We start from the raw sequence: 23,136 nt of genomic DNA on the forward strand, positions 1-23,136 counted from the left end.
CGCAGAGCGCGAACCCCGAGCTCGGGCGGGCGCCGTGGCCCCTCCGCCCCTCCCCGCGGTGGGGCCCAGAGCGCCGCCCCGGCCCGGTCCCGGTCCCGGCCCCGCGCCCCGGCCCGGCCCCGTGCCCGCGGAGCGCCCGGAGCCGCCCCGGGCCCGCCTTCCGCCGGAAGTGAGCGGCGCAGAGCCGAGCGGGGCGGGCGGGGCGCGGCGGCCGCGGTCACCGGCCCTCCCGGGCAGCGCCGACATGGCCCGGCCGCCGCAGAAGGAGATCGTCTACAACAAGCTGCTGCCCTACGGCGAGCGCCTGGAGGAGGAGGCCGCCCGCTTCCTGGAGCACATCAAGGGCAACCTGGCCCGCGCCGTGCAGCTGCAGGAGCTCTGGCCCGGCGGGCTCTTCTGGACCAGGAAGCTCTCGACGTGAGTGCCGGGGCGGGACGGGGAGCGGGGCCTCGGGCTGCGAGCGGCGCGTCGGTCCCGTCCCTTGCCTTGCCTTGCCTTGCCTTACCGAGCCGAGCTGCGCCGAGCGGAGCCGTGCCCTGCCCGGCGGGAGCGCCTCCCGCATAACGGAACCGCTGGCACCCGGCCGGGCCCCGCTCCCGGCCGCTGTCCCGTCCCTGCCCTGCGCAAGGCCGGCACTTCCACATCGGAAACCGGGACAAAGGTGGCTCCGGCCGCGAGAGCCCTCCTGCCGCCTCTGAAACTTCCGAATTCTACGATTTAAGCGCTTGTGCAATTAACTCGTGCTTTTGTTTTTAATACGTGTATATTTTTTTAATGCCTGCGTGGCCACCTGTTTTAACTCTCCCCTTCTTAAGCAAGTTGTGGTTGATACAATCTCCGTGTAACTTCTGCTATAGGGACACGAAGTCTTTCTCAAGACGGGCCGTTTGTTGGGTCAGGGCTGGCAGGATTAAACTCTGGCTTAATGCTGTGTAAACACCGCTGGTGCCCTTGATATCTTGGCTGAACTCTGGCGCGGGGTAGTTTGTGCTGATGTTGGCCGTGCTGTGTGTGCTGGCAGGGTGGTTTTTGTACAGATGAACCCGCCGTGGTTTCATAGATAGCACCGAGTACGACGTAGGTTACTTGTCGTGAATTTTACACTTGACCCTGTTTTATTCGGGAAACTCTGGCGCTGGGTATGGCATCATATGACAGTGAGTCCTGTAGCTGCAATCAGTAAATTCTGTGGATGTTTATCATGTTTGTTGCTGAATGCTGTGTGTACCTTCACACACAGCATTTCCTGTGTGCCAGAAACAACAAAGTCCGTGTGTTTGAACCGTTTTGAAACACTCACTTGCTTACAACTTCTCTCCTTACATAAGTCCTTTTTTTTGTAATATCAGTTGAGAAATTAATATACATTTATCAGTCAAAGCCTGTTAGATTCGACTGTATTGGAATGTAAGTGTCTTTCAGTTTCCCAAGAGGCAGTCTTAGATAGAATTACAGTGGTGGTTGCAAAATGACTCACGTGTTTGTGTTATGTGACAGTTTGAACCTGCTTGGAGCCAGTTCAGCGCTGCTTCCCTTCCCAGCCATCTGCCAACTCATACTGGTTTCGGTGGTACCTGTTGCCCATACCTGTGGTAGAACTTCCTTTTCCCATCGAGTTGAAATAAACTTAGGAGTCCCTACTGTGAGAAAGATGAGCTTTAGCTAAACAGGCTCAATAGGCGCAGAAATTCATTCTAAGTGTGCCTTAGAATCACCCTGTTACTCACTCTGTAAATGGCAATTGCTGTTACCACTTCAGGCTCCAGGGCAGTGAATTTGGCCTGTTGGGAACCACTGCTGCGCTGCTTTATGAATCACAGAAAGGTCAGCAGGCTCCAATTTGTGGTTTTCCACCTACACTTTGAAGTTTGAATTCATTGTGAGTGTTTGCAGCTTGTCTGATGCCTGTTAGTACCCAGATTTTCTTTGTGGCATTTTAGATACAGGGAGGCTCTGAGTGTGTTTGGTGTGGGCAGGGAAGGAAACAGTGGGCTTGGTGTAAAAAAAATAAGCTGGTGTAGTTAATGTGAGAGATGTGCTGCTGCTCTGTTTGACTTGACAAAGTACTTCTAGGGATAAAAGCCTGAGAGAATCCAGGTTGTTCAGCCTGCAAAAGAGAAGGCCTGGGGCAATCTAATTGTGGCCTTCCAGTACCTGAAGGGAGCAGACAAAAAAATGGAGAGAGACTGTCTGTGTTAACAAAATACAAATAGCTGGAGTGCTTGGAGTGCCAGGATAAGGGGGAATGGCTACAAACAGCCAGAGGGCAGGGTTAGATGGGATGCTGGCAAGGAATTCTTCCCTGTGAGGGTGAGGAGGCCCTGGCACAGGCTGTGCACAGAAGCTGTGGCTGCCCCTGGGTCCCTTGAAGTGTCCAAGGCCAGGCTGGATGGGGCTTGGAGCACCCTGGGATAGTGGAAATTGTCCTTACCCATGGCAGGGCGTGGCACTGGATGGGCTTTAAGGTCCCTTCCCACGCAAACCATTCTATCATTCTGTGAAATACAGTAGCAGGAGTTCAGATGTAGATAAAACACTTCCAGCCCTGTGGTGTTCATGACTATAGAATCCAATTTCTGCTGTCTCTCCATAGTCAGAGACTCATCTCCAAATTTACTGGCTCCCTTTTTTCCCTTCCTGAAAAAAGCTATAATTAATAAAAATAAAATGCTCAGAATCCTCATAATGGCATGATAGCTGCTTATATTTGTTGCTAGTGTCTGAATTGCAAGGGCTGGGATTCTTGCAGTATTCTGTGAAATAATTTACATCTTTAATTTACATCTCTACATTTATTGTAGAGATACAACTGTTAATACAGATATGTGTACATACAAATGAGAGAAACAAACAGTGGCATGCAGATGATACACCTGCCTAGTTACACCTCCTCAGCTTTTTACAACTCTGTGCCACAGGAGAGAACGAAAGTGAAACTCAGATCTTTTTTTGAATTAAAAATTTGAGTATCCTTTCACGGTGACAGCTGAATTGTGTAGTTTTTATACCCCCCCACAGCTGGAACCATGACTTGCACATATTTATCTACAGACCAGCTGTTTCAGCTGCCTGATGTCACGAACTGAGGAGGGAGGGGGGACAGAAAGGAGGCAGAATAGGAGTTTATCAGACAAAATGTCTGTAAGCTGATTTGAATAATTCTTTTATGGGTCATTTTCAGTGGTGACACCTGGTTCTTTTGGCATGTGGTGAGAGAACTTTCTCTCCTGTGAGGAGAGAAACTTATGATTTGATGAAGTTTCTGAAGCAAGTAAAATTTGCCCCAAAGACTGGCAGTTAAATCTGTAATAATTGCTCCAAAGATTCCTCCAGCTTTGTCTGGTAAAAGCTTGTAAAATACTAACCTGTTGTAAAAGCAGAAGGGTGAATCTCAGCTTGCCACAGCGTGTGTGGGAAAAGCAGGTTACATTGAAATAATTTGCTTAACTGTTCTTGCTCCATAAATTTTTATGGTCTTCAGGTCAGCAGTATACATTGTCTCAACTTCCCCCTCTTTCATGATTCATAGATTGTTCTAAAAATGAAAAAAACCACTAAATTTAGTCAATGAACATATTAATATGATACGGACATTTCATGGTTACTGTATGTGGAGTTAACTCTGCAGCCAGGCAAACACACAAATGCCTTTCTGTGCTTCCTGCTCCAGCAGTCAGGGGTGTGGGAGGGTGAAGGACTCAATTGCTGTCCCTGACAATGTTATTTTATGTGCTTGTCAGGTGTAGACTTATAAAATGACATTCAAGTGTCTTGCTGTAAGGTGTGGAAAAAAGGCAGCTCAGCTGTTTGGAAGGGGAATGACAGGGCACAAAGTTACAGTGAGCATGGAAATGTCTCCGTGGGACTTTGCCAAGTATTTTAATCACTATTGCCTAAAAGTCTTGTTTGACATCTTTCTCTCATCTTTATCAGGGAACCAGAAGCTTTCTTTGGCTGTGTGAGGGATGTGTGTGCTGTGTACATGTACATGTGATTTAAGCAGTCCTGCTGAGCGTGATTCATTGCTTTTCACATCATTTGTCGAAAACTGAGCTTTAAACCAGTCGTGATCCTGTTCTGTGTGTTGGGAAATGCAGATGGAGAGCCAGGAATTTAGGGGGGGTGTGCTGTTCAGCTTCTGGAGGAGAGGTAATTTTTAACTATAGCAGAGCAGCCAACTTTCTAGGGCAGTTTAGGGTGGCCACATGATATGATAGTACACTTCCTAAAAATAGGCCTATTGTACTTTTGGAGGGAGAGATTGGATACCCAGCACTCTGAGACTGGGGAATTGGCTTTATGGCTTTCTTTCTATTTTTTTTTTTGTAATCTCCAGAGAGCCTGTACTCTGTACAGAAAGGCTGGAGTTGGAAACAGAATTTTCACGTCTTAGTCATGTTTTTCATGTTGTGTGGGTGTGTTTTATTTGTTGGGTTTGGGGTTTTTTTTCCATGTAGCTGAACAATGAAGGGCAATAATTTTGTCCTTTTTGCAGGATGAGAACTCGTAAAACCTCAAAGGAATCAAAAAGGCAGTGCATTTAAGATTTCAGCTATCATCTCAATGTAGTATCATCTGCTTTCAAAAGTCTTATCTTTTATCTTACAATAATTTAGTTCTGCAATTATTTTTTTTTCCCCAGTAACCCAATTATCCTGAAGAGACATCATTTCCATGATGAAAATTATCTGTCTGATTAGCCCCTGGACACCCTTCAGGGTTCATGAAGTTCTGCCTATATTCTTTTATTTAGTAATGGTGATATTTCATCCCTTCTGAAGGGATAGTCTGAAAATATTGCAGTTCCCCTCTGACAGATTTTTCTTGTTTAATCTTGAGGAAAAGTCTGCACACCCCTTTCCAGAAGGATTTATTTTCTGACACTGCCTTAATGCTCAGCTGGATTAATACAAATAATTGACCCCTTTCAGCTCTGCCTCCCTCCTACATAAAGAAGCTGTAAAATATGGGAGCAATTTGGCATCAAGTCCTGCTGCTTGGGCATAGTGACATCTTTGTGTTCAGCATGTTTCTGTGTACTTTACTCCTTTCTTAATTAAACAGCATTTTGTGTAGCAGAGCTGTTGTTAGCAAATGTCACAAAGGAGAACAGCCAAACATTTTATTTTCAGTTATATATAGCAATACTGGCAGATAAATTGGATCTCTGTGTTTCTTTGTAGTTAAAACTTATTTTTCCAGGCTTCTGCAGTTTCTTCTGCTTTTTTTTTTTTTTAAATCAAACATGTTTCACCCATTTTCTTTCCCTGAGGATTCTTTTTCCTGTCTTTTTTAGGCATGTGAAAAGTGTAGGTGTTCAGCTCTTGGTGGTGTAATTCTGTAGGTAGGTAGTGTCTCTGGCCAATCCAGATTATTTAGGTTCCTGTGGTGGAAAAGTGGGTTATCCTGTATTTTGTTTGTTTCCTTCTGTGTTTAAAGGAAGTACAACATGTTGAAATGAACATTAGTGAAAACACTGCCCATCAAATATAAACATCCCTCCCTTGAATTTGACAGGAAAAGGGAAGTGGAAAGCAGCTTTCTTATGCATCTTTAAGAATAGTCAGAGCAGTAATAAAAAGGGAAGTTGCCTCCCAGTGAGCAGTAATTTACAGTTGTGCCACACCTAAAATGCTCTGATAGCACCTTATATGGGTTTTTCTGGTGCAGAGTATCTTTCAAGACTTGAAAACATTTTTCTTTTTTTCAATCTCAACTTAAAACCAGCAAACACTTTTTCTGGAGTGAGTCTGATGATCTCCCCTTGCTGAAGGCAGTGGGACATGCCACTAGCAGAGCTCAGTGTCTAAATCAATTGTTCATCCTTGCTGGAAGCTGCTGGATTTGGGCTTGTCTTGATACTTTTTGGGTTGTTTTTTTAGCTTCTGGGTTGTCTCCTGTCCATGAGGTTACAGTATTTGTAGACTCTTAGAGGGCTGTAAACTTTATTTGGTCATTCTTTTTCTTCCTGTAATTGCAGTTGTAAATCTTCCTTTTGTGTGTATCTTCAGGTTCTTACTTGCTGGGCTGGAGAACCAGGTTTTAGTTTTGTTTCACTAAACAGCAAATCAGAGGGATTCTGGCTCAGGTCTTGGATAAATGGGATGTTTTAAAATATTGCTGACTCCCCCTGTGTTTGGTTTGCAGATACATCCGACTGTATGGCAGAAAATTCAGCAAGGAAGATCACGTGCTCTTTATCAAACTATTGTACGAGTTGGTGACAATTCCAAAGCTGGAGATCAGCATGATGCAAGGATTTGCACGCCTGCTAATCAACCTGTTAAAGTGAGTAAAGATTTCTGCTGACTGTGGAAACTTCTGTCTCACAACAGTTGATCTCTTGCTCAATGTTGTAGCTTTCATGTAGCAGAGTTCTTACAAGTTATTTCACTTATCTGCCCTACACAGTGCTCTGGTTAAAGGGTTCTCTTGTGCAAACACATTCAAAGCTTTAGGAGTGGGCTGAAAGTGGAAGAATGCCAGTTTTCCCCATATCAGGAAAGCCAAACAGCTCAGAGAGCCAGGAATTAAGGCTGAATTTCATCTAGGGAGAGGATGAAAATTGGCTCACAACTCAGTAATGTTTATTTCACTTAGGGAAAATCTTGACAGTGTCACTTGTGCTGAAGGCTGCCAGTGACCAGCTTGGTCCTGCCTGGCCTTCCTGCAGTTTGTGCCAAACTGGGAGCAGGGATGGGGGTATTCCCATGGGCAGCATGTCCATGTCAGTGCTGGATCCTGAACTGCTTGGTGTTTTGTTTCCTATTAGGAAAAAGGAACTGCTTTCCAGGGATGATTTGGAGTTACCATGGCGACCACTCTATGAAATGTTGGAAAGGATATTATACTCCAAAACAGAACATCTGGGATTAAATTGGTTTCCCAAGTAAGTTCACATTTTCAAACATTTTGTAGGCCATTAGTACTTGCTTTAAAGTACTTTGTAATGTGCTTTTAATATCTGGAATTTGATACATGGGAAATATTCTGTTTCTATTTTCATGAGGCACCTTTCAATAATTGCATGCAGGGCTGCACTGAATCATGTATCTCCTTCTGCCTGTGGCTTGTGTTTGTCATGCTGTTTCTTTCTTTATGAATGTGATTAATTTTTAAATACACTGCAACAGAGGTCTCACTCAACTTATTTTAGGGTGATAACCTACAGTTTAATAAATTCAGTATGAAAAATTTAACGGTATTGTTGTGGTTTAACCCCAGCCTGGCAACTAATGCCCTTCCTGGTGGGACTGGGGAGAGAAATGGAAGGGTAAAAGTGAGAAAACTTGTGAGTTGAGCTAAAGATGGGTAATAATGTGAAGGAAATTAACTTACCCCAGCCAAAACCAGCACAGGCACCAAGTTAAATGTGTGCTGTTCTCTTCTATAACACAGTAAAGTTGTGGGGAAAGAGATACAAATAGTACTGTGCTTCAGTATTTGTCATGTAATCATTCCCAGGATCTGGAATCCAGGTATAAATCAGTCTGCTCTCCAAGAAAAGTGAAATATTTTCTGTAGGATGTACAGGTATTTACTCAAAGTGATGCCATGATAGGGAGAAATAATTTCTTTTCTCCAGTTAAGAATTTTAGACATGTTCTGCTGATTTTAAAAATGAAAACTTGTTTTCTTTGCTTTCTCTGCACTGTCAATCCCTCTCCATCTGTCAGATTTTCAGACTTAAAATTTTCATAATTATTCCAGTCAGAGAAGGTCCTGCTCTATAAATTACAAATTATAAAAGATAGCACATGGATAATGCATTATCTTTGGTTGAATTGAAACTTTATGTCAAGAAATGCAGGTGAAAGTGCTTCATTTGCTTTTAAAAAAATTATTTTCTGAATTATACCGAAGCACTGCCACTGATTCCTGAGGGGAAGATCCTATTACTGATAAGGAACATGAATAGGAAATATATGGAGCATTTCAGGCTGAATTTCTCTTGTGGCTGCGTAGCTGAAAAAAACCAGTTTGCTAAATTGAATTATTTTGATAATTGTAGGTAAAATGTGAAAGAGCAGAGCCTTCCTTGGTTTATTTTATTTTTTAATTTTTGTACCTGCACACCTTGCTCTGGGGGGAAGGTGTTGAGTAACTGCTCACTGTGTAGGAGGGAGGGAACTTTTCCAGGAGGATAAAGGAGTTTAAGCAGGAATGAAGATTTCTGTTGTGATGATCTGACTGAAGCATTCAATTTTATTAACTTTATTCCATGTCAGCCACTCCATGCAGTGCGATTCCTTCTCATACAGTGCTCATCCTTTTTCAAGGGGTACCTTTTTGGTGGAAGTCAAGGTTTTAAAAGCTGATTTGTAGCTGTTTAATTTATCTCCTGTTTTAATTGAATTTTATTTTTGTTTACATTCAGTTCATATCGACCAGGCTGGTCTTCACCTAAAACATTTGTGCTTAATGTATTACATAGGTGGTAAGAATGATTCTTTTTTTTTTTTTTCTGTTGAGCTCTGGCCAATGTCCCTTCTGCATGTTCTGTTGGACTGTAACACTGTCACACAGGTGGAAGTCTCTGCATAAATAATTGTATTTGGAAGGCCAATGTTAACCTGACACCACTGGTTATGAGAATGTCGCACTGGATGTCAACCTTGCTAATTGGGGACCCAGGCAGTGTGTGTGGAGTGGCTCTCCAGGGCTCTGTTCTAACTAACTTAACCAGCAAATGTATTTCAGGGGTTTAAATGCGAGCTGAGTTTTCCATTGGAGCAATTGTTATGTGTGGTTTTGGATAAAAGCACCATTGGTGCAGGAGTGAAGGTACCTTCCTCTTAAATCCAGTGAAATCATGGAAAGTGCTTTAGCAGTGAGGTAATGGCTTCTGGAAAATCCACCCAGCAACAACCTTGGGGCTGTGAAAAGCTGCTGTGTGAAGGTTTCACTGGGAATTTCTGTAGGGAAACAGTAATCAGGAGTTCTGGTGTATGATAAATGCAGAAAATTGCTGGAAGTGGCAGCAGTGGGATTGCAGTGGGGTTTGCTTTGTTTGGGTTTTTTTTAGAAACAAGGGCTTAGTTGTACTAATCCAGTGAGAGATGGCTCACTCTAGTTAAGAGATCACTAAAATAATTTGTGAAACTGTAGCTGGTTGCTCTTTCCATTGTCTTAATTTAAGCTCTGTGTCCACTTCAGGACTAAACTTTACCTTCAGACCTTCTCCTGAAAAACTGAAATTTGTCTTACTGCTTTTTGACAGTGTAATTGTCACCTCTCTCAGTTTACATGTTAATCATTTTAACTGAAACATGTTTCTCTGTGTAAGTGCAGGGAAAAAAAAACCAATTTGCAAATCGGTATCATCATACCCTTTCCAAGAGAAGAAAATAATTCTGTAGTGCCAAAAAAGAGAACAGTGATAGGTGTTAAAAATGGTGTTGGGTGTTCTTTAATGAACCTCCTCAGCTGCATTGTCCTGCCCTTTGCTCACAGTCCCCTAATGGGAATATTCCAGGATGTCTCCTGTAACTTGAACACTCTTGAATGGAAAATGGAATTTTTCTTGGGTACAAAATTGTCTTGCTGTTGCTTTTTGTTTTCTGCCTTCCTAAATTTGTAACCAAAATAGAGGAGAGAACGTCCCAATCTTTCTCCTTTGCTCTCTCACACTAACAAATGCTGAGATCTGACTTAAAATTCATTAATTTAAACAATTTGTTGATCTCTGGCCTCAGTGTTTGTTAAAATTCCCGTCCTTCAGGTTTTCCTTAGTGAGAGCTGACTTGAGTGGAATGATAGTCTGGGGAGAGCTTGTTTGTTTATGTCACCCAAACATTTATCATGTGAATTTTTAATGCTCTTAAGGAATGTGCTGGTTCATGCTTTATTTATCTGCTCTTGGAACAACTGTTATCTTTTTTTCTAACTCCTTCAAGGACAATATTCACTTGAACCCAGGATCTTCCTGAGCTTCCTGCAGAGTTTGGGTTTATTTTTTGTTCAATGTCTGGTTGGCCTTTCTTCTCCACATTTGAAATTTTCTTTCTGGGAGAGGTCCTGAGTTGCCTTTGTCACTGTTGCATAAATTATACATAATTTTGCATCTTCTAGAGCACTGTTTGACTGAAGCAGTGCTCTGAGGGCTGGGTGGGCTTTTGCTGGCTTGTACTGAGTGTTGAAGGGAATTGGTGATTTATTAATTTTTTATTTCTCCTGGATGTATGGGATCAGTTTACTTCATGTAGGACTGGAGAGACAATAGTACATGTTGAATATTTGTGTGTCTCAAAATTAATTGATCTTGGTGAAATTCTAAAGATTATATATTTGCATCATCTTTTTCTGAGCAGAAAAGCATTTCTAACGTTTATTTGAGATGGTGAATGAAAGACTGCAATATTTCCATTTCTAGAGAAAGCATGTCTAAAAAATTTAAGAATTTCTTCTGCCAGAACTTTTTTTTCCATTCAGGGAATGTTTTTGGGTAAAAGTGCAAGTTAGTCTTGAGGTGGTTGTGTAATCAATGGAAGGTTTGAAGAACGTGACAATTTACTACCTTGGTGCTTGCGTTGATTGATCACTCTCTGCTCCCCCTCCCTTTTATTCTTTGAGTTTATTCTCAGATTCAGTCTTTTTAAAGGTTTGATGGCATCCTGTGACAATGGGTGACAATAGGAGTTGAAATGATTTCTCAAAGAAGTGTTCTTGCTGTGGATAAAAGCACTTTTAAAATCAGCTGTTATTTGGGAAGGACTCCAATGAAATAACCCTTGATTTGCAGATAATTCCTTCCTTCTTACAACCACTGGAAAAAGCCCAAAACCACATTGAAAAGGACAAATATGGTGTTTGGAGCCTAAAACCAACAAGTTGCCTTTATTTATCTTACAAATATTCATGAATTCCACAAACCCATTTTTCTATGTTTTCATCTCCCCCAGAAGTCACTTTGCTGGTTGTTCAAGGACAAAATGCAGGATGCCACTTCCATGAAGTGATACTAATTCTTTACTTAAATGCAGGAAATGCCAGAGCAGAGTATTAAAAATAAAACCAGAAGTAGCAGAGAGAGCAGAACAATTTTAATTGTTGTAGTTAGGTCTGTGGAGAAGGCAGGTAGCTAATGCATGTTCAAAGAAGACATCTAATTGCATCTTAAGCTCTGGAGGGAAAGGTCAGCAAATGGTTGGTTGTTTTATGCTGTCTCTGAAATGTAGTAATCTATTATTCCTAACATTTCCTTTTCTCATTTCAGCTCTGTAGAAAGTGTTCTGAAAACACTCGTGAAGAGCTGCAGACCGTAAGTGTTTGTTCCTTGATTTTTATTTTTTTTTCTTTTTTTTTTTTTTTTTTTAATCTTTTATATTAATTTAGGAAGGAGGAAAAAAGACCCCCACTCTACCTGTCATTGCTTGGCTGCTGTTCAAAAATTTAAGATGGAGGGTAGAGACTTTTCTAGGGTTTATTTTTCCTTTTTAACAGCCTTCATTGCAATAATTCTGTTGTATAAAAAAATCTATCTAATATGCATTTTAAATACTGCATTGCATGCATACTTAGTGTGTTTAAAAGAAATTAAATCACCAGCGTTCCTGTAATGTTTCTATAAATGATCCTTGTGCCTGAAGTGATATTTTTTTTTTATGCTGCATCAAAAATGAGTAATAGTTGTTTGATTTGGACCAGCCTTCACAGTGAATGGTTTTGCATTGTACATATTTTTCTCTGGTTCAACAAGACAAGAATCTTTTTAATTGGTGGTCTTAATGATGCACCACAATGTCCTTGATTTACCTGTATTTTATGAGGGTTTTTGGAGGTAAGGGCTGCCTGCCTATGGCCCCTGGGCACATGGTTTTACTCTAAAGCAAACATTGATGACAAATTAATAGCTGGTTTTCAATATGCTTAAAAGGAGCCAAAGTTTATAACCAGGTCTGTGTACATTGAGTGGTTTCCTTGTTCTCAGGTATTTCCCCAAAGATGCCACTGCAGAAATGCTGGATGAGTGGAGGCCTTTGATGTGTCCCTTTGATGTGACCATGCAGAAGGCCATCACCTACTTCGAGCTCTTCCTGCCCACCACCCTTCCCCCTGAACTTCACCACAAGGGTTTCAAGTAGGTGTCACTGAGGAGTGCTCTGCTCCAAATGCAAGGAATCATCTGTTACTTGGTGATTGGAAGTCACTGGTGGCTTTCAGCAGCATTTTTGGCAGGAGTTCAAGACAGAAACACTGTCAAACTGCTTCTTTGGTATCTTAGTCCCTCTTCCCTACTGAATAAAGCACACAGCAAATCAAACTAAATTGAATTAGTGGAGTTTGTAAAGGTGAATTTAAGTCAGAGACTGGTGTGGAGGGTTTGCATCCTTGGCCTCAGGTGAATTCAGAGAAGGAGCTAATGACACTTGTGATCAAAAGGGACAAATTTCACAGTGCAAGGCAGAGGGAGATGAGGTGTCATTTGTTTTATCTGTTGGGATGGTAGAGCTGAGGTAAATAAGGAAAGTCCTGGAGAGACAGTTGTGTGAAAGGGGGATCAAAAAAGACTCAGAGGAGACATAAAGAAGAAAAACAAGGACTAAAAGTCAGATTTGGGAATACTCTGTGAGCTGCAAATTGATAAGAACGTGTCCATGTTGATCTCTGTTCTTGCAGAATGAATTGAGGCACAGGTGAATTCTGCAACCACCTGGCAAAGTGAGGGATAAATATTCAGTGAGGGAGCTGCTTTCTCAGTGTTAAAATTATTTTGCTTCTGTTTTCTTTCAGGCTTTGGTTTGATGAATTTATAGGCCTTTGGGTGTCAGTTCAAAATCTTCCCCAGTGGGAAGGGGTAAGTATTTGCTTTTCATCTACACTGAAAGAAATCCTCATTTAAATATTCCTACAATGTGCTTGCAAGGAATTGAAGCCAAACAGTGATTTAATGGATTTTCTCCCTTCTGCTTTAACTAGTACAAGAAAGCAGAGACAATACTTTCATTATGGTTAGCAAGCAATTACTGTCTAAATAAATGAGACTGCAGTTGTGCTTGGTGAGCATTGTCTAATGGCCAGCTCAGGCAGCTTTTCATCCCAGCCTTGGGAATGCTGGCATTTTCCAGACTGCCTGCTAAGACTTAGAATTATGCAAAGAGCAGTTGTGATTGCTAGAAATTCCACTTCTGTTCTGTCTTTTAACACATCCTGGGTGGTCCCTAATTTTGAGTGGTGATATTTTGCCTTCACTGCAATGAGCTGCTGTCATCTTTGAGATACAATAAAGAACCTGCACTCTCCTTGGCCAAAAATTCCTTTGGGCTGTATCTTTCAAGGCAAATAGTCTGCCATGTATCTGTGTGCCTCATGTGAGGAGATCCAGAGCTGGGAAATGAAAAACTCTGTCTGGAGGCAGCCCCAGCAGCAGCTCAGGTGCTGTTAGTGTCAGCTGAGCTGTGCCTTGGCTTTGCTGCAGTGAAACTTGGCCTATCCCCAGTTTCTTTCCCTGCTCAGTATGAACATAAGCTCATTGGCCATCTGTCTCCTTTTACTAATCTCCTGCCTGGATACACAGAGAGAACTTCCCCTGTCTGAGGAGAAAGCTGATTTCCAAACCACCGTGGTCACGCATTCCATGGGTCTTCTGCCTTCCATCACAAATCCAGAGAGGCAGCCCTGGGCCCAGCACTTGGCACTTGTGCAGATTCAAACACTGGTGATGCCAAAGCTGGTTTTGAGATTCTGTCTTCACTTTTGCACTTTTCTGATGGCTTTCACCCCCAAAAAACCCCATAATTCTGTCTATTCCTTCTGACAGAACTGTGGCAGCCTCACTTGGACGTCATAATTTAGTTTGTTTCTGTCAAACTGTGTAACAAATAATCATCAGCACCCTTTCACAAGTTATCTCTGATATTTTTTCCCTCTTCCACTGTATTCTGACAGTTTGCTTACTTTTTTTCCCAAAGCTTTCACTTCTTGTTTGCTTTTCTGTCATGTCCATTTCCTAAAGTCAGGTTCATTCCATCAGGTTGGGATGCAGATAATTAGACACATGGGTTCTGACTCTGCAATCCAGTTTAAGCCTCTGTATGCTGCAAGCTTTTCCTCAGCTTGCTTTGGCAGGAATTAGACTTGCTGTTTGAAGGGGAGCTGTGGAATCAATTCCTTGTGTGCATAGTAAGAATTTTTTTTTTCAATGTGTATTTCCTCATACCAAATGAAAAAGGCAGATCACTAAAGAAAATGTAACCCTTGTCTTCAGGCTGTGTCTGATGTCCTGGATTGAACTTGGGGGTTTTCCAAAGCTCTCATGTCCTTCAGCCTGAGAGGTGACCTGTTCCTCTGGGCTATCTGCCTCAGAATTAGGCAGGATTATTTAAGGCCCTTGCTTTTGGCTTTGTCATTGCTTCAAAATACTGATAGAAGCATCGAGAGCCTGGTGGGTCTTTCCTGATTTGGAGAAGCTCTGAAAAGCAGAGTTGGTGGGTGATGTGCTTATCATCATCAGGATACAAGAGTGAGACTTCATCTCCTATTTTTTTGTTCAGTCCTGATATCTGTCTTTCCTGAGGACATCTTCCAGTACCCTTTTTGACTCCTGGGGCTGTCCTCTGGTGATGGAGTGTCTAATTCTTCATGGGCAGTCACAGGCTGCTCTCCCAGCTGACAGCTGATGCCTGTGACCTTTACAAGCCACTGATGGGTTTAAACCAAAGCACACAAATGTGGCAGCCAGCAGCACACACTGAGTAGGATGGATCCTGCAGGAACTAATTGTCCTAAACAGCTAAATATTGGGAAAAGCTAGATGGATGAGTTGGTGGAATTTTCTTCCATGTCTCTGTATAAATGCTATTTTAGGCCAGTGAAACACATCTTGGTGGTTCTGATGGAGTGAAATCTCCCTTCCCAAGTGCTTTTGGTGCCATGGGTAACTTTTATCTTGTGCATGTGAAGCAGCTGGAGGGCTTTGCATCTTTTATTCTCAATATATTCTAATGAATATTCCCTTTTTTCTGGTTATTTTCAGCATCTAGTCAATCTTTTTGCTCGCTTGGCCACTGACAACATTGGGTACATAGACTGGGATCCATATGTACCAAAGGTAAGTTCATTATATGCCTCACTTATCTTGCTTGGTGGGTTTGGTTTTTTAAAACACCTTTGGATTTGAAAATTAATTTTTGCCAATGTGTGTTTTTCTTCCTGTCAGATTTTTACTAGGATTTTAAGGAGTTTAAATCTGCCAGTGGGAAGCAATCAGGTTGTTGTTCCAAGATTCTTAACAAATGCTTATGATGTAGGACATGCAGTCATGTGGATCACAGCCATGATGGTGAGTAACTACTTCATAAAATGAAACAAAAATTAATGCAAATACTTAAATACATATTTAAGATGAATATTTGTTCTGCTGAACTCACTGCAGAAGTGTGGTTTTGGGCTTTTTTCTCAAATTATATTGTCAGGTCCATTGTTGCACTGTCAGTGTGGAATGGGGCTGGAAAGGTTTGTATCACAGCTGCTGCCTGTGGCATTTGGGAAGGGAACAGGCACCTGTTTTAGTGTGAACCTCAGCAGATGGGATGGGGAGAATTTGCTCTTAGTGCTGAGCTGAGGGTGGGATGTGATTTGCTGCTTTGAAGTCTTGCTGTGGGGAGAACACTCCTGTGCCTCGTGCTGCTGTTACCTGTTCATTTGATCTTGGTCTGTGTGATAAAATTCTGTGGTTTATCTGTTTCAGGGTGGACCAAGTAAGCTGGTGCAGAAGCACTTGTCTGGCTTGTTCAATAGCATTGCCTCTTTCTACCATCCCTCAAATAACGGGCGCTGGCTGGTGAGTGAAGGGCTTTGGGTGTCAGGATGAGAATTTTGGCTGGGATTTCAACCTGTCAGCCCTGTGTGCTCCAGATTGTCTGTTGATGTGTGGTGCTTGGAGCCTTGGATTATCAAGATCCACAACTGCACTGTCATTCAAACCATACTCCTATTCTCATGTCAGTGCAGAGGTCCAGAACAAGATATCTAATTTGGATATAGCCAGGAAAAATAAGTTTTTTGGCACTTGAAATAAGGCTCATACGCAACGTCAGTATTACCTGTATGATGTCACTTTTTTCTTCCTGACTTGCTGCCTTCAAGTTATGAAAATCTGGGGTGGGCCTTGGGGCTACTTGGTCTAGTGGAAAGTGTCCCTGCCCTTGGCAGGGGGTTGGAACTGGATGAGCTTTGAGCTCCCTTCCAACCCAAACCATTCTGTGATTCTATTAAACAAAGCAAAAAGGATTTTTAATGCATTTCTAGTTTGAAACATAGCTTTTGATGGTGTAACTAGAGGAATCTTCTGTTAAAGAATGCAAGAATCTCCCTGTGATAGCTGGTGGAAAATAGAGATTAAAACAGCAAGACTGGTCACAGCAGTGCCAGGGGAGGTGGCTTGGTCTTGAACAGGATATTTGTTTACATGTGAATGTGCAGAGAATGCTCCCAGAGATATAATAATAAATAATATAAATAATCTTGATTCTTGAGTATATAATTATGCGATTTTCATTACTTTTTAAATCATGAGGCACAGTGCTGGCAGCACAATTACTGATATCCTGGGAAATGAAGTTTAGCGACAAATTGTGAACGTCCTATTTCAGAGCCCCTCTGAGCGCTCCCTCATCATGCTTGTGTAATTCCCAGACTGACTCGTGTTCTGTTGTGCCCTGAGCAGCTGAGGCCGTGCTGCTGCCAAGGCACTGACCAGCATTTGTGCTCTGCCCCCAGAACAAGCTGATGAAGCTGCTGCAGAGGCTGCCCAGCGGCGTGGTGAGGCGGCTGCACCGCGAGCGCTACAAGAAGGTGACCTGGTTAACTCCTGTCCCCGAGAGCCACAAGCTCACGGACCAGGACGTGACAGACTTCGTGCAGTGCATCATCCAGCCTGTTCTCCTGGCCATGTTCAGCAAAACTGGAAGCCTGGAGGCTGCCCAAGCCCTGCAGAACCTTGCACTGATGCGTCCTGAGTTAGTAATTCCACCTGTACTTGAGAAGTAAGTTCTGGCGGAGCGTTGCCACATCTGTGTGCCTTTCCCAAGGTGTAAATAGGAAAAGCAGTCATAGTAAATAATAAATGAATTGCTTGCTGTGAATGAATGCCTGCAGTGAGGGAAGCTGCTGATACACCCTCCTGAGCAATCACCTCAGTCAGAAAGTGGGAGTAAGAGAGAACTCAAGTTTTTAATTAATTTGATTTGTTTTGTTGTTTGGTTGGTTGGCTTTTTTTTAAACACCTGGCAAGTGGCATAGTTCTTGGAGCTGTTGACAGCTCGTGTGATTTAGGGTAGGCAGTCCTCAGGTGGCTTGCATTTCTGGGAGCATTTTGTATCAGATAGTGGGTGGATCAGTTGAAAAAGCAACTTTGTGTCCTTTTTTCATAAGCCACCTGGTGGGTACCAGATATTGCTATACACTGCTATTGTGTAGCAATAAAGATACATTTTCTATTTCTGTTTGGTTCAGAGCGTGTTACAGTTTTAAAATCACTGCCATTGATGACTTTGTAATTGCCAGAGCATGTGCCCTGGTGAAATACTTGGCTTGTACTATTTCTAATGCCTTGAGGCCTAAAATTCTTTAAGAAAAACAGTGCTCTTTCCTGTTCCACTGAAAGCTTTCCTCCTACCCCCTGTCTGTATTCCCTGTGCAGTCTTTTGTACTTCAGCCAAATGAGTTTGACTGAAGAGCCCTTCCCGTGTTCCACAGCTCCCTGACTCAGCTGTTTGTAAAAACTTGATAAATCCACTCTTCTGCAAAACATCCCAAGCCCAGCAGTTGCAAGCAGAGCAGCAGGGCTGGGCAGGGCTGCCCTTTCTGTTTTGAGAGCAGACTCAACTTCTCCTCTGTAGTTTAAGCTATCCCTGGAATGTTTGCCTTGGCTGCAGTTGCAGATGGTTTGGGTGAGCTGTGCTCTGGGTGACGTAGGGCAGAGCACTGTGACTCCTGTCTGAGCTGGAGGCTGCTGGTACAAGTAGGAAATGTTGTTATGCAGTTTGCTTAAAAAGTGTTAAATGTTGGGGAAAAAAATAGTTTAAAAATCCCAGTAACTTCCCAGGTTTTGATGAAGAGGTCTGGGCTTTGATGTAACATGAAATAAGAGGTCCCCTCTCTGTTTAGAGGCAGCCAAAGCACGTTTTCATGTTTGTCACAAGGACCTCAGAGCTGGCGTTGCTGCCAAGTCCAAACAGGGAAATCGTGGCAGTTTTGGCTGCACTTCTTAATTCCTGTGCTGCAGCTGCTCAGATGGTCTTTAATCCTGAACCAGTGGTGGATAGCATTGATCCAATGCAAGGAGCATAGTAACAAAACAATATCAAATCTTTCAGAAATTGATAAGAAAACAATTTTGGAAGCATGACATTTTTTTGTCTTTAATGCAGAAAATGCCACGTGCAGTGCACTTCTATTTTCTTTAAAGGTTTTAGAAACATTGCTGTTGCCAACCTGCCTGCCTCCCATTTTCCAGAACATATCTTTGCGTTTTGCAGAACATATCCTGCACTTGAGACCCTGACAGAGCCCCATCAGCTCACAGCCACCCTGAGCTGTGTCATTGGGGTGGCTCGGAGCCTGGTGTCCGGGGGGAAGTGGTTCCCTGAGGGTCCCACACATATGCTACCTCTGCTGATGAGAGCCTTGCCTGGGGTGGACCCAAATGACTTCAGCAAGTGCATGGTGAGTATACAAATACTGCCTTTTTTAGAAGATAACCAGCCAACTAATATTTTATATAGAAATATTTCATATTTTTCTGAAAGCAGGTAACTGCCGTGCGCAGAATTTATCAGCCTTTTTTTTTTCTGCACAATTTTATTCCTAAAAATTTAATATTTCAAGCCTCTTTGGCTTCTTTAACAGGGCAAAGTAGTTGTGATAAGCATTGTACTGACTTTTTGAGCTGTTCTGAACAACAGGATTAAATAGCTGCTCACAGCTCCTAGTAAATATTTCTACTATTTTAAGATCAAAAGGAAACCCTTTATCACTAGATTTTCCTTATATTAAGTTATAAATGTTTTCAGAAATTCTTATTAATTGACTTAAAACAATGTAAATGTTGGGGTTTTGTAGCTTTCAGCTTCAGCACAGGATAATGGCTATGTTCCTTTAAAAATTGTGACTGTTTTTACAGTGCTGACTGTTAAGTTTTATGTATGAAATCTGAAATAGCTGTTGAAGTTTTAAGGTAGAAGAATTGAGTTCTGGATTTATTTGGTTTTTTTAGTGTAATTTTCTCTAGATCCTAAAGAATGATCCTGTACCTTTACTGTAGATTGTAGATACAATAACACTCATTAAAGAGCTGCTTGTGCCTCTCAACAGATTACATTCCAGTTCATTGCAACATTTTCTACTCTGGTGCCTTTAGTAGATTGTTCATCTGTATTGCAAGAAAGAGATGATCTTTCAGAGGTAAGACTGCTGGGTTGGTATAAAATCAAAGCTGTAGTTTAGTTTTCAATTTAATTTCTGTATGCAAAGTGCATGCAAAGATATCAATCCTGTTTGTTTCTATCAGTGGAACTGATACCATTGTGCAATTATGCTTTAGCAGTGGTTCTTAGTCACAGCTTGTTGTAGAGAATGTTAAATTCAGGCAATTTGATGTTTTTATGTCAAAACTAAATTGCTCACAGCCTTGTGTGGTGTCATTTAACCTGGAGCTTTCCCTGCCTTGAGGAGGATGTTGGACTCTGTAGTTATTTTAAATAGTGCATTAGATGGCTTTTTCCTTCATTTTCAGAGCTGTTTTCTTCCTAAAGAAACCCCTGCTCCTCTTTAAAGTCCTGTTTCCCTTCCCTGATTGAGATTCTATTTCTCTCCCTCCAGATATTTGTTAATCTCTTCCAGTCAGGAGATAGTAACAGCATTAGACAGGGAGTTTTATCCCCCTTATCACCACACCTGTTTGCTGCTGGGACACTTTGCAGCTCAGAGAGCTGCAGGTTGCCCAGTTTAAAAGGTGAATTTCATTGCTCCAGAGCTGCAGCACTCAAAAACGAAGAAGAGTTTGCTCAGTGAATATTTCATGTAAATCTCTGCCAGGAGAGCAGGTCTGGCAGCACCCTGGCACTCGCTGACCTCCTGCTGCAAAGGAGGATCAGTGGTGAGGCCAAAGGTTGTATCCATGGAGGCAGACCTGATTTCACCAGAGAGGTTACTTGGATACACATCCAGGCCAGGAAATGGGGACAGGACAGTGTCAGGAACCTGTGATCACTGTTTCATGGAGCACTTGAGTCTGTGTGATGGGAAATGCACTGGAGGATGTTCTTACTTGGACATTGGAGTAGTTAATATAGGAAATAATCTTTGTTTTCTTCATCAAAGCCAACCTTATGTGTTTCCTTTGTGTTGGAAAACTGTAGGTGGAGAGAGAACTGTGCTCTGCATCTGCTGAATTTGAGGATTTTGTGCTGCAGTTTATGGATAGGTGAGTGAGCTAAGAATAGGGGAAAGCTTTGCATGAAGAACTCTATCAAACTTTCCAGTTTCACTTACTAACCCTGCACTTTTTTGGTTTATTTGTGTAGATGTTTTGGACTTATAGAGAGCAGCACATTAGAACAAACCAGAGAGGAGACTGAAACAGAGAAAATGACTCATTTGGAGAGTTTGGTGGAACTGGGTCTCTCTTCTACTTTCAGTACAATCCTTACCCAGTGTTCAAAGGATATCTTTAAGGTATGTAGAACATGGGCTTTTCATCTCTTTTAGAAAACTTAATTTTGGGTTGACAGCAACTGGTGCATTCAAATCCTTCCTTCCTTTGTCAGTGTGAACTTCCACATTTAACCGAGGAAAGTGCTGAGGGGGCATCTTGAATTTGGGTCAGTTTGGTTCATGATTTTATCTACATCCGTACAGAGGTCTCCTGCAAACTGATGATAAACACAAAAAGAAATAATTTCAATAATTTTATTTTATGCCTGTAACAGTTTAGGTTGTACGTTTCCCTGTCTTGATAATGCTGACCCACCCAAGCCCCTGCTTTCCTTTTCTCTCCCCTTCCATGCCACTTCTTCAGCTGGGCCAAAGAGGCTGTTCAAGGAGCTGTGTGGTTAATGGGATCAGAAAAATTACCTGGATTAAAATAACTCAGTGGGAGAGGGTGGAGAATCCAGGTTATTACATGGACAGCTTCTTTCCCCTTCTTTCCCATATTGCTGTTTAAATTAATATATACTTGGAGATGCCAGATTTTGTACCTTTTGAACATTGGCACTTGGGTATAATTTTTGTTTGGAACCTTTTGGCAAATGCAAGTCTTAAGTTAATTCTTCATTGTCGTTAAGTATTTAATTTGTATTTTCCTGTTTGTCCATTATTAAAGTATCCATGGGACCTACATTGTATATAGTTGAGCTTGCCTTGCAAGGTGTTGGATGGAAATAATCTGCTTTAAAACTACTTAAATAGTTGCAATTTAATTCCCTATTTACTTGTTAACTGAGGGATGTCTTGGCTTTCCTTCACTGTGACATGTGCAATAAGTTTTTCTGTCATCAGCCTGTGGCTTATTCCTGGAAAACATTTTCTGTGTAGTTTTCCAGAATTACCCGGAACTTACATTAGTCATCAAGAGTTATCCACCTCCTCTCTTCCCAAAGAGAACATTTCAGGCTTTCCACAGAGCTGCTTTCTCTGGCTCTCTATTCTGATTTTTTTTTTCTGTGTGGATTGTGGGTTTTTGGTTTAAAAAATCACAGGGTTGTATGGAGGTAGTGCCTTCTTTGTAACATCAAACATTTTGGGATACCTAATTTGTTTTGTTTTTTTTTTAAAGCATCCTCCATCTTTTTGTCCTCATTTTTAGGTTGCCTTGGAGAAGGTTTTTAACTTTGCTGTTTCAAATATATTTGAGACAAGAGTTGCTGGTCGGATGGTTGCCGATATGTGCCGAGCTGCAGTAAAAGTGAGAGAAAATCCTCTTCACTCCCTCTTTAAAAAAGAAAATAGCTAATGCTGCTGATTTTTCCTGTGTAATATCTGTACTTTTTCATGTCAATACAGGTAGCTCTTAATATTATGTCTTCTAAAATTGGCTTGTTGTATATAGCAATATTTCAGGAGGTTAATTCACACAGTATTTATGTTGCATTTGTGTTAAATTTAGCTTTTATTGACTGAGTATCATGAAGTCAGGCTGTCTGTAGGTTGAATTGGAGTTGGGATGCAATCTAGTCTTAGATGTTTATCAGTGTGTGTGCTGAGTTGCCTCAGATATTTTGTTTTAAAATGGATTTTTTGTGATGCTGTTTGCAGTGCCGCCCTGAGGAGTCCTTGAAGCTTTTTGTACCACATTGCTGCAATGTCATAACTCACCTCACAGGCAGTAAGTTTCTAACATTTCCAGTGTTACTGGCTTGCTTTTGGGTTGATTTTTGGGTAAGCATGAAAAGAATATCTAAAACTTTCTGCATGTTTTCCACAAGTTCATTTCAGCAATGGACAAATCCATTGTTCTCTCTAAAAATCCCAAAGTGACAATTGTGTAATTTCAAGGCTAAAATCTGTTTGGCTACAAGACCATGATTCCTTTAAAATGTGGCAGTTTGAAATGTCTCCAGACATTCCTCAATTTCAGGATGGTACATCAGCTAAAGTGCCTTCCAGCTGGACATGGGTGCAGTGTGAGTTGGAGGGTTGGGAATCACATTTTGGGATGGAAGCATCTGGATTCTGATGCAGCTTGCTTGGAAAACTTGGCTGCAGTGTGGTGACAGCAGTGCTTATCCCTTGTTCCTCTAGATGATGATGTGTTACATGATGAAGAACTAGATAAGGAGCTGCTCTGGAATCTTCAGCTTTTGTCAGAGGTATTCCTAAAAATGTTCCTCCCGTGCTTGTGTGTCACTGCATCCTGCTTAATCCTGCCCCTAAAAGGAGAAAAATATAAAGCAATTGTTAAAGCAATGCAAATGTTATGTGGATGGCACAGGAGAGCTTCTGGTTTTTACCTAACTTTGAATGCAACATGAGTAGCTGTTGTTTGAAGCAAATAAACACAGTGTTGTATGTGGGATGAAATTAAAGCAATTATTGAGGGGGAGTGAAAGAACAGGGATCAATGCAGGGAGAAACATAAGAAGCGTTTTGGTAAATAGAAATATTTTAAAGTTAATTTAAGAAAATACAGAAGTA

General features: G+C 41.8%; 1 protein-coding gene across 1 annotated transcript in view; it reads left to right on the forward strand.

Moving 5' to 3' along the window:
* The first annotated feature begins 210 nt into the window (after window positions 1–210).
* Window positions 211–23,136, forward strand: part of PSME4 (proteasome activator subunit 4) — a 44,926-nt gene continuing 22,000 nt past the window's right edge. Inside the window, exons 1-17 of the mRNA XM_054290266.1 lie at window positions 211–417; window positions 6,148–6,288; window positions 6,773–6,889; window positions 11,216–11,260; window positions 11,930–12,079; window positions 12,733–12,796; window positions 14,975–15,049; window positions 15,158–15,280; window positions 15,689–15,781; window positions 16,720–16,985; window positions 18,480–18,666; window positions 19,315–19,404; window positions 20,361–20,425; window positions 20,526–20,676; window positions 21,809–21,907; window positions 22,258–22,327; window positions 22,744–22,811. Of these exons, the coding sequence (XP_054146241.1) occupies window positions 245–417; window positions 6,148–6,288; window positions 6,773–6,889; window positions 11,216–11,260; window positions 11,930–12,079; window positions 12,733–12,796; window positions 14,975–15,049; window positions 15,158–15,280; window positions 15,689–15,781; window positions 16,720–16,985; window positions 18,480–18,666; window positions 19,315–19,404; window positions 20,361–20,425; window positions 20,526–20,676; window positions 21,809–21,907; window positions 22,258–22,327; window positions 22,744–22,811 (1,977 nt within the window). The 5' untranslated portion in view covers window positions 211–244. The remainder of the gene's footprint in view (window positions 418–6,147; window positions 6,289–6,772; window positions 6,890–11,215; window positions 11,261–11,929; window positions 12,080–12,732; window positions 12,797–14,974; window positions 15,050–15,157; window positions 15,281–15,688; window positions 15,782–16,719; window positions 16,986–18,479; window positions 18,667–19,314; window positions 19,405–20,360; window positions 20,426–20,525; window positions 20,677–21,808; window positions 21,908–22,257; window positions 22,328–22,743; window positions 22,812–23,136) is intronic.

The sequence above is a fragment of the Melozone crissalis genome, unplaced genomic scaffold (assembly GCF_028551555.1).
Source record: "Melozone crissalis strain CALT ecotype California unplaced genomic scaffold, PUWL_Pcris_2 ptg000081l_1, whole genome shotgun sequence".
Taxonomy (NCBI): domain Eukaryota; kingdom Metazoa; phylum Chordata; class Aves; order Passeriformes; family Passerellidae; genus Melozone; species Melozone crissalis.